This window comes from Trichechus manatus, unplaced genomic scaffold (assembly GCF_000243295.1).
Source record: "Trichechus manatus latirostris isolate Lorelei unplaced genomic scaffold, TriManLat1.0 scaffold00065, whole genome shotgun sequence".
Lineage (NCBI taxonomy): Eukaryota > Metazoa > Chordata > Mammalia > Sirenia > Trichechidae > Trichechus > Trichechus manatus.
This window is the reverse complement of record NW_004444001.1, coordinates 9,207,861-9,218,977: the sequence shown is the minus strand read 5'-3', so window position 1 is coordinate 9,218,977 and position 11,117 is coordinate 9,207,861. Positions and strand designations below refer to the sequence as shown.

At 43.3% G+C, this 11,117-nt stretch overlaps 1 protein-coding gene across 1 annotated transcript in view; it reads left to right on the top strand.

Moving 5' to 3' along the window:
- The first annotated feature begins 211 nt into the window (after nt 1-211).
- The window catches only part of MRPS18A (mitochondrial ribosomal protein S18A), a 21,287-nt gene continuing 10,381 nt past the window's right edge, over nt 212-11,117 (top strand). Inside the window, exon 1 of the mRNA XM_004379502.2 lies at nt 212-342. Within this exon, the coding sequence (XP_004379559.1) occupies nt 234-342 (109 nt within the window). The 5' untranslated portion in view covers nt 212-233. The remainder of the gene's footprint in view (nt 343-11,117) is intronic.

The following is an 11,117-nucleotide window of genomic DNA, read 5'->3' as shown; positions in this document are numbered from 1 at the left end:
CTCAGAATGAAGCCCAAAAGATTTCTCTTAAACCCTCGGGACTAAACGCAGGTTTGACTCAGAGGCCTCTTCCCTTAAGCTCAAAGCCGAAGAAGTGAAGGAAATGGAAGCCACAGGAGCAACAGCTCGAAACCTCCCGGCAAGCCACAGTGCTTGCCTCACCACTGCGGCTGCGCGCACGTCGCTCCGGAAACGGAAGTGCATGGGCCAAGAGGTCAGCTTTGGTTTTCAAGATGGCGGCCTTCAAGGCGCTGGTGTCCGGCTGTGGGCGGTTGCTCCGGGGGCTCCTGGCAGTCTCGCCGGAGACCAGGGCTCGGCCTCCAGTTCGCGCTTTCCGGGAAGGTGAGTCCCAGGTCCCGAGGTTGAGGAGAAGAATGGCGGCGATTGCCCTCTGCCAGCCCCCATGCGCCCCGCTCTCCCTTTCCTTCGCGCGGTTCTGAAACGTTGGAGATGCTGGTACCCGGAGGGTGCTTTAAAACCCTGTACAGACCCTGGTGCTGTTGTCTTGACCTCCTGCCCCTTGTGAGTGCCTTTACGAGGGAGGAGAGGATGAAAGGAAAGGCCTGCTTAGTCATCAGGAGCAGAAGGAAAATCTGCCCCAGGGTTTTCGGTAAGGGTCTGCAAGTTAATTCTCTCTTCCGTATTCCCCGAACCGCCTCCACCTTCATTAAAGAATCCCTGGGCCTCCCTTTCCATTTTCTTATCTGAAAACGCTGTAATCTGATGGCTAATTTTTCTGCCCAGGCTTCTAGTCTCCGTAAGAGGTGGAGGCCAAGGTGGAAAGGCCCTTGGACAGCTGAGACAGAGGCAAATGCTGGATGGTGTTTATGCTTTTCAGTAATCTTAGGTCTGGAAAGGCGACCTGATTCCAGCATCAGCTGAGAGCTTACTGAAGGCCAAGAACTGTGAAAGGATGCTGGAGAAAGCAAAAATACAGCCCTTTTTCTGAGACACTTAGATGATGTGTTTACGGTCCAATAAATGCAAGTTAAGCATTTACATGACCAGATACAGGAAAATTCTGTTACCGGAAACATTTAGAAGTTTTTATAAAAGGGTGTGTCTTGAACAGGTTTGTAAAAGGATGGAATCCGAGAGAGAGTAAAAAGAACTTTTAGAACTTAGCCCACCTTTATGTACTGCTAGAAGCAGGATAGGATGAGTGATGTGCAAGAGAAGTGATTTTTTACCCCCAAGGCTCTGGCCAGCATATTCTTAAACTAAAGCTAGGAAGAATTTAGAGGAGAAGATTGATAATTGTTGACAGAAGGAGCAGAAAAGTCCAAAAAGAAGAGCCTAATTGTGATGGTTAAGGTTGTGTGTCAACTTGGCTGGGCCATGATTCTCAGTGGTTTGGCAGTTGTATGATGTTGTGATCACTTCTATGATGAGATTTGATGTAATGTGAGCACCTCCACGATGGGATCTGCTGTGAGTAGTCAGTCACTTGAAAGGGAATTTCCTTGGATGTGTGGCCTGCATCAAATGTAAGTGGACATTCTGGCAAGGCTCGTGGGCTTTTGCTCGCCCTGGATCCTGCAGCTGGCTCCTGTTCATTGGACCTCCATTTCTCAAACTTGAGCTAGCAGCTTATCTTCGGTCTTGCCTGCCGATCTTGGGATTCATCGATCTTTGCAGCCTGTGAGCAAGAGCCCTGCTCTCTGACCTGCCAATCTTGGGTTCGCCAGCCCCTGCAGTTACATGAATCAGGAGACACCTCTATCCTGACCTACGAACTTGGGATGTTCCAGTCTCTACAATCTCATGAGCCATTTCCATAATATAAATCTCTGTATATTTATACAGTTCACTGGTTTTGCTTCTCTAGAGAACCTAGCATAAGACACTAATGAAGAGGCCACTGGATTTGTCTCAGGTTTCTTTTTAGCTTTCAACCAGCAATTTTAATAGAGTGATAGAGAAGAAATCCAGTTTGACGAAATGAAGGAGATAGTTGATGAAGAAATGGAAGTAGCAAGTATGTTTGAAGAATTGAGCTAGGAAGGGGAGATGGAACATTTACTAGAAGGAACAACAAGGTCCAGACACTGCCTAGTTAACGTTAGATAGACTAATTTGTCAATAAAGAAAGACACCAAAAAGGTCATGCTTCATGAAAGGTGTTTCATCTATTCCCATGCTGCAAAATAGGCATATGCCCATAATGTTTTTAAGGGTGTCTACCAAGTGTCAAGGAGCCCTGGTGGCACAGTGGTTAAGAGCTTGGCTGTTAACCAAAAGGTCAGCAGTTTGAATCCACCAGCTGTTCTGTGGAAACCCTATGGGGCAGTTCTCTGTCCCATAGGATCACTGTGAGTTGGAATCAACTCCATGGCAGCAGGTTTTACCAAGTGTCAAACAGTAGCTTGCAATTTGCATATCCTTTGTGAAATTCAAAGTTGAAAACAGTTCATTGCTGTATTTCCTGATAGGGAAGAGGAATAGACTTTTTTTACAATAGAAATATTTGAGGTTAGACTTAAAAGAACTTTTTTAATTGGAAAGTTTGTGAAATGATGTGGTACATACCAGGTGGGTCTCTGAAGTCCTACTCTATAAATATTTAGGTTGTTAGCTTTTCTGTCTTACTCATTTCAGACCTGACAGCTAAAGGTCAGACTGAATTGAATGTGATGTTACCTGAAACCACTATCATCTTCTGTATTCTTCTTGAGAACCACCTCGTTTCCAGAGCCTGTAAATGAGAAAAATTTTCTTTTGATATTCTACCCATTCTTTGTAACACATAAAGTATTACACATAACTAATTTTGAATGGACCCAGCTGGTATATTTGACACGCAGATAATATGTACACACTTGCTAAAAATACTTAAGCATCCTACTTCTCAAAGTATTAGGTAGTATTACTTAATTTCCCTCAAAGTTCTTGAGGACTGAGCACCAGTGTCCTGCCTGTAAGGATTTTCAGTCTAAAGTAATGGTTCTTAACTGGGGTCAATGTCTGGAGATATTTTTGGTTGTCATAACTGGTACTGCTGGCTTCTGGTGGGTAAAAGTCAGGGATGCTGCTAAACATCTTATAGTGCATAGACAGTCCCCCGTGACAAAGAACTATCTGGCCCAAAATGTTAGTTGTGCCGCTGTTGAGAAACCCTGGTCACTCAAGGATTGACAAGAGGGACGCACAAAGCCAAAAAAGATTATTATGAAAGAAGCAAGACAGAACAGGGCCAAAAATGGAAATTACGGTTTAGTAAGTGCTGCAAGCACTGCAAGGTTTTCACATACAATGTGTTCATTCTTCTCAATAATCCTTAAAGGTGGATATTGCTGTCCTGAATTCGACAAATGAAGTCAGGCCCAGAGGAGTTCAATAGCTTGTTCAACATCACAGCTAGTAAGTAGCGGTGTTGGAAGTAGAGCCAGCACTCTTCCCTCTCCACCAGTAACATTACCTTGATACCTGGGGTGCAATGAATTACTTAATATGGCCCTTCTGGCCATAGTCTTTGTGACTCACACACAGTGATTGAGTGGGACTATGCAAATAAGGTATACGGAACCCTAACGAAGGGATTGCTCAGTTTTGCCAACTCCCTAGGCTTAAAATGAGCCATCCCAGAGGCAGGAAGGGAGGATCTCACCACCACCAAGAAGGAAGAGCCAGGGGTGGAGCGCATCATTTGGTCCCAGAATCCTTGCACTGACTGGAACCAGGAGACCAAGAGAGAGAGCTGTAGCACCAAAGACAGCGAGAAACGGCTGCAGCAGAACCAGGAGAATGGCAGGAGATGGCATGGGGGGCTTCCCAGCCCACAGAGCAAGAAAGCTGAACACCTTCACACAGGAGGCTTGCTAGCCAAGTGGGGTGCCTCTGGGCACTTTGTGGAGCGAGGTTTGCTAATCCACAGAGCTAGAGCTGAGCGTCTTCAGGCTGAGGCTTGCTGGTGGAGTGGGGTACCTTTGGGTACTTATCGGTGGAGCTAAAAGAGCTTTGTAACTTTCGCCTGAGCAGGGCAGAGGCTGGGCCAAGGGCCATAAAGACCTGCCTGGAGGCACAGCTGAGAAAAGGCTGTCCTGATCGAAGAACTGTATCCTGAGTATTCCTGAACATGCATTGTAACCTGTTGCTTCCCGAATAAACCCCATAATTGTGAGTATGGTCTGTGAATTATCAAACCCAGCAGAGAGGTAGTGCCGTGGGAGGAACGGGTGGTGTCAGAATAGGTTCAAAGGTCTGGCAGGAGGAGGTATGTCTGACCTTTGCCTCACAGGACTCTGTCTTGGGCTGTTGATCTTGATTCTGCTTCCCCCTTGTGAGGTTAGAGGAGGTCAGAGGCCTCTGCCATGCCAGTTTTACAATACCCCATGGCAGGACTTCCATGTTGTTCCCTCCTGTCCCTGAAGCCTCATCAGTCAACTTGCTGAAGACCACTTGCAGTAATTGCCTTTATTGTTGACCCTACCAGACTTAGCAAAGATTGTGTTAGACCTAGTTTGCCTTATCACTCTTATAGGCTTCATGAAAGAAATATATTTAAAGCAAGAAAAATAAACACTTAGAGCAGCGTGTGTTGAGTAAAGCCAAAGGGAATTTGTTTTGTCTCTTCCAGTTAGTTAAGGAAGGCTTTTTGGAGGACCTAGCATTTCAGACAGGGATATGGCAGGCATGGTGGTCAGCCATATAGCTAAAAGCTTTGAGAGAGGAGGGAGTGAGTTGAGGGCTTTAAAGCATTCAAGGTATATAGTCCAGAGTAACCTACTAGTGGAAAGATACTTCTAAGCAGCAGTAAGCTATGATGCTGGAAGCTGTGCCATGCTGGAATATGCTACCTATTTCAAATGCCAGTAGGTGAACGTATTTCAGCGAAGCTTCCAGACTAAGAGACTAGGAAAAAAGGCATGGTGATCTGCTTCCAAAAATTAGCCAACGAAAACCCTATGGATCACAACAGAATATTATCCGGTACAGTGCTGGAGGTGGGCGGTTCAAACCAACCCAGAGGCGCCTTGGAAGACAGGCCTGGTGATCTGCTTCTGAAAGGTCACAGCTTTGAAAACCCTGTGGAGCAGTTCTACTCTGCACACGAGGTCACCATGAGTCAGAATCGACTCGACAGCAACTACCAACAACAACATAGTGCTAGAAGATGAGACCCCTACGTAGGAAGGCACTCAGAGTACACAGTTGCTTCAACAGTGGACTCGGGTACAGTATACTAGTGATCATAAGGATGGTGCAGGTGTCAACTGCAGATAAGTTCTTACTTCGCTGATTTGCTGAAAAAGTTTGACCAAAATATAGCAACAAAAAAATGGACTATATTGGACTTGCTAAAAAGACTGTGACTAGACTGAATAAAATTTCCAGAACTCCTATGCAGAAGCTGATGATTTCATAGACTGCAGCTGATCCAGAATCACATGGAACAGAAATTAACTGCATAAGACTGAGTAAACTAAAGGAAACTATGGTTTTTTTCATATTGCTGATATTTTAAGGTGCTAATTTTTGGATATAAGAAATCATTCTCCTTTCTCCTAAATTATCTAACTAGTGGGTTTAGATATTGTAATTCTTGAAATAGAAGTTCCTATTGGTAAACTTAGCAAAGTTGTAAGTATCATAACCAGAGAAGTATTTGAAATTTGAGCTACGATTTTACAAAATAGAACAGCATTAGATTTCCTGTTAGTCTCTTAAGAAACAGTTTGTGCCTCAATAGGTAAATGTTGCTGTATTTATATTAATACTCAGTCTGAGGTTTTGCAGAACGTAGTTGCTGTTGAGGCACATGAAAAGCAGTTACTGATGCTGCTTACGTAGAGACAAACATCTCATGAGATTTGTTTCCTTGGTTCAAAGACCTTAGGGTCATGGTTTCGTTGGTTATTTCAGACAATTGGCCTAATATAATTGTTAGTGTTTTCTGTTTAATTTCCTAGTTTGCTGTATGGTGCCTGGGATCTTAAAAACCAGATGATGCCCAATTACCATTTGTTGAGCATTTTTGATAAAAGATTCTATAGCAAGATCATGATCCAAAGGAAAGAATGATGAGAGAGTTTTATGTAATTCTCCTGGAATCCAGATTTCTGGTTTTCATGGAGGTTGAGGCAACCCACACAGGACATCGCCTTTGGGTGTCCTTTTGAACCTCGAGGTTTGAGAAAAAAACTGGTTCCTGAAGATACTTTGAGTCAAACAATGGTCCAGATAAACTAGTAAGACCATTTTGCTCTGGGTATTGAGTTTTTGTTTTTTTGTTTTGTTTTGTTTTGTTTTAAGAATTCAGTCTGTTTTAGGAAACTAACTTCAAAGATCAGACAGAGTTATGTTTAGGGTAAGTTAGTAATTACTTTAATCAGTCTTTAAGACAATGTACGAAATACCTGTGTGATGTTTGTAATCAAACTGTCACCCTCTTACGATGCAGAAAGTTTTGTATCTTAAAGAAACCAGATTCTCAGAAGAGATCGACCTCATGGCTCAGACTCCATTTTGTCTTTGGTTCCATTTCTACTTCTGAGAAAGTGACTCATGACTGTTAATAGGTAAACCAAGGAGGGGTAGCTTGCCTTGAGAAGAACACTTAGTATATTTTAAACAGACTAACTGAAGACCTCCTACAGGAAAGTTCCATCCTGTATTATCTTGCTAATCATTAGTTCTCGAATGAAAACTGGTCACGTGTAAATTTTTCTATATTTTCTGTTTCTTCTAGACAAACTTAGTGTGCGCCTTATGGATATGTTTCTGTGTAGATATGTTTCTAATTTAGATAATTCCTTTCCAACTGATAGTGAATTTGCGTGGGTAATCTCTTGTTTAGATTCCTGACGAATGCATAGACGATGCACTTTGGTAACTTTAGGATTATCTTTAAGTATTCGTAGTAACAATGCTAGTAAATATTGAAAAGGTAATGTTAAAATTGTAAAATGAAAGTCCGAAGAAAACTCATTGGTCCAACACTCGGGTTATCTTTGGTAGCTTTAATTCCTATTTATGGTATATCTGAGTTGGAGAAATCTTTAAGAAAATTTGTCAGTCACTTTGGGACAAATAACAGATGAGACAGAAGCACAGCAGTGATCTCTGATCTCATAAGCCAAGGTGACATGAGCTAACAAAATAACCTTAGATTTTTTCTTATTAGTCCAAGAAACTGTAGTCTGTGCTGTAGACAAGCTATACATAGAATTAGACAGCAAGCTACTTGATTACACATTTTCACACCCTTACAAACACCAGATTTGTTTGGTTGGTTACCATCAGGAATAAGTACATGGACTAGATCACTATTGCAAGGAATAATAATATTCTTAGTCTACATCCTGATAGTATTAGGCATAATAAAATTTATCCTCTATTGTCTTACATGCCTAAAGGGCAAAAGAAGGCCTCGGGCTAAAATGTTTATGTACATTGAGTCTGCTCACTCCGGCAATGCGACTGATGAGGACTGATGAGAACATCGCTCTTACTTAAGATCCTGGTGAAGAACCAGATGATACCGGTGGAAAACCAGCACCATGAGTTTAAAGAGCCTGCAATGGCCGCCATCTAGGAGCTTGACTAAGTCATCGATGTGTTATCTCCAATCTCCGATCAAAAGGAAGGACTGATTTAGGAAATAATATTGGAGTTATTATTCCCTCTTCTTGAGCATACAGAATGTGACCCAGCTGAAGCTGGGCTCACAGGGGCTCGCAAGGATTCACAAGGACACATCAACTGGGCCCTGAGGTGTAAAGACAATAGCTAAGATAATCTTGGAAAACATCTTAAGGAAGTTTTCACAAAAGCCCATCAAACAGAACACAAAAGACTTTCCATTCTTATCTTTTTCTATTAGCATTTAGTGAATAGAAATTTGTTGGACCAATGAAGACCCTCCTGACTTTTGTAACTGAAACCCATAGCATTGATTGTTAAGAAAGATGATTCAAAATGTAAGATTATAATTTCTAGCCAATCAGTGAAAAAGTGATGCTTTCAATGATTCTACCCATTTTGTGATGTTGATATATACTGATGGCTCTGTAACTGTTCTTTGGACTCGGGCAGACATGGCTGTGGCAGCATGCTTATCCATTTTCCCATTCTTGCCTATTCTGTGATATTCTTTGGACTCGGGCAGACATGGCTGTGGCAGCATGCTTGTCCGCTTCCCACTTTTGTCCTTTTGAATATATGCCAAATAAAACTTTCTTTTTACTTTAAAATGAATAAATAAATAAGGATGGTGCCAGACCGGACAGCGTTTTGTTCTGTTGTATATCGGGGTTGCCGTGAGGCAGAGCTGAGTGGACAGCAACTTACAACAACAGCCTGTTAGTGGAAAGAGACTTCTGTGCAGAAATAAGACTCCTAGTTCTGAACCATAGTGCAGAGGGACATTCCCTCAGGGGTGCAAGGGAAAAGAATGAGGGCAGGGGAAGAGGAAGAGCAGTGATGGGAGAACCTAAAAACTTTATAGTAGAATTAAAAATGAACTAAAGGGAACAGTGCTGTAGGAGTTTGAGAAAAATAGTCAGTGGTCAGAAATGCAGGCACACATCCCAAGCATGCACTCTAGCCCCCACCCCCACCCCTGCCCTGCACAAGACTTAGTGCCACCTTCTATCCATCCTGGCACTCAGTTACTCCATTCCTTCATACCCTGCTTGGGACTTGGTTTCCATGGATCCTTTCCAGAGGGACCTTGGTCTCTGGGCACTTCCTGCAGCAGCACTTCCTACTTCTGACCATTCAACTTTCTTCACTTCCTCTGTTACGAAGCAGTTGGGTCTTTCTACCACTACAGTTCACTGTGTCTGTTTATGGGACCATCAAGGTCTTTTGCGTTCACCAGAGTATCATCACAATGCTGTTTGCTCCAGTGTTATAATTCAGTTATCTTGGACTCCATCCTAGGCAAGTATTTACTGAAGTACTTAAAGGACCTCTTTACGAGTCATGGACTTTATTACAGTGAAGTTCCCATGCTTGTTTTAGTTTCCTTTCCTCCTCCAGGGCAGAGACTGTGTCTCCCAGTTCAACCGTAACTCTCCGCAGTAGGCAGAGCAAGGCACTACTCTCTATGAGTGCTCAGCAAATGTGTTGCCTCATTTGGAACAGATTATTTGATGTTTTTGAGAAGTGCCTGTCTTGAAAGAGTTTGTCCCTTAGTTCTGATTTGAAAAACTCTCTCATATCTTTCTTTAGTTTACTTAATATAACCATATCTCAGATGCAAGAGTGATTCCATCTTTTGCTTAACAAGTTTTCTCCTAGTGCCTACATCTTGAAGTCTAGCTCTTAGCCAATCCCACTTGTCTTGAATGAGAAATAAAAGGAGAAGAGGCCAGGGATAAAGTGAATCTCGGGTTTTGTTTGGTTTTGACATGTTTTTATATGCACACTGAAAATCAATACTATTCTGATTGCTATCTCCTGTTTTCAGAGACGTAGAATCTACCAGGGCCTCTCCAGGCTCCAGCCGAGGCCTCTCACCCTACACTGAGACACCGCCCTGATCAATCTCGGGTCATTCCTTCTAGTTTGACAAATTGTCTCTATGAGATAAGCATTTGCCAGTTGTTTCACCCACTGGCTCATGGTAAGAGCATTCACTGGCTTAGAGTTGCTGTGTGGGGAGCTTGTGAACAGCAGAGCTTGCCACGGGCTTTGATCTCTTTTCCAGGGGCCAGTGGATGACTTCAGGGTTTGGTTCTTTGCCGGGAGTGATGTGTGTTTTGTTAGACTTGTTTACCTCATGGTTAGGACGCAAGTGCCTCCACCAAGAGGGGAACCACATGTTTATCTACTTTGTGTGTCGGGCATTGTTCTTGTGCTGGCTCGAGTGGTACCACAATGTGTGTCTCTTGTACCATTTCCTCTTGTGATGCTCAGAAACGTTCCCCCTACCTGTTGGTGCTCAGGTTTGGTCACCATCAGTCCCTCTCCCAACTTGATTTCTGCTAAGTTGCACTGTTTCCAAGATGTCTGGAACCCCGCTGGACTGGGGGTATGCCCCGCTGCTCTCCCGCATTTGGAGGCTGTGTTTGCAGACTGACTCATTGCAGTGACAGTTCCTCTGCAGCTGCACTGGCTGCCAGACTGAGGACCAGGTTGAGTCTCACCCACATCCCGTTCTTAGGTCGGTGTCTGTTCAGTACAAATAGATCCGTGTGTGGAGTGACGCATTTTCTTTTAGATGAAGAAACCTAGTTTGTCTTTGAATTGATTAGTGACTACAGTGTTCTCTGGAGAAAGCCCCAGGGCATTTCTGGTCACTGTTACTCCATTGTGTATCTGGCGTTGGACATTGAGGGACTCTCAGGTTGGTTGTTTTGGAGTAATGAGTCTTTATGAATGGGCTTACCCAGAAAACAAATGGGGAACCATTCCAGGCGTCTGTCTCCAATTAGGTGTCGGTCACAGAGCTCCGTGATCACAGATGCTGCCATGGGCCTCTGACTAGGTTAGAGTTGCCTCACTTTTTTCCTTAGACATTCTACTTTTTTATTTTTAATGGCAAAAACAGTACGTGTTTATTTTAGAAACTTGAAAAAATACAAAATAGGCAAAAAGAAAGAAAGAAGCTAAAATCACCCACTGACAGCACTGAGATAACCAGCATGAACAGTGTGAACCAGTACGAACAGCTTCACGGGCCTGTGAGCCTCTTGAAGTCCTTGCATCATAGTGTGTAAGCTGAGAAACATAGATATTTCTCTAGGAGAGGGCCATAGCTTCCACTGGATTATCAAAGTTAAGGACCAGAGCCTCTTTCTGATCTGTGCTACTTCTTTTTGCCTTGGCCAGAGCTGAGTAAAACTGAGTTGTGGTGGCCAAGCTGCCATTAAAATATGGTGTTAGAAGTATGGCCCCCAGACACCCTTTTAGCTCAGTGGTGAAGTCATTTCTGAGGTTCACTGTTCAGCTAGGGAGTGGACAGCCCCATAAAACCAAATGGAACTAATGAGGCACAGCAGTCCAGGGACAAGGGCCAGAAGGCAGAAGGGGACAAGGAAACTGGTGATAGGGAACCCAAGGTTGGGTAAGGATGGTGTTGATGTGTTGTGAGGTTGTTAACCATTGTCATAGGGCAACATGTGTACTAACTGTTAAATGAGAAACTATTTTGTTCTGTAAGCCTTCATCTA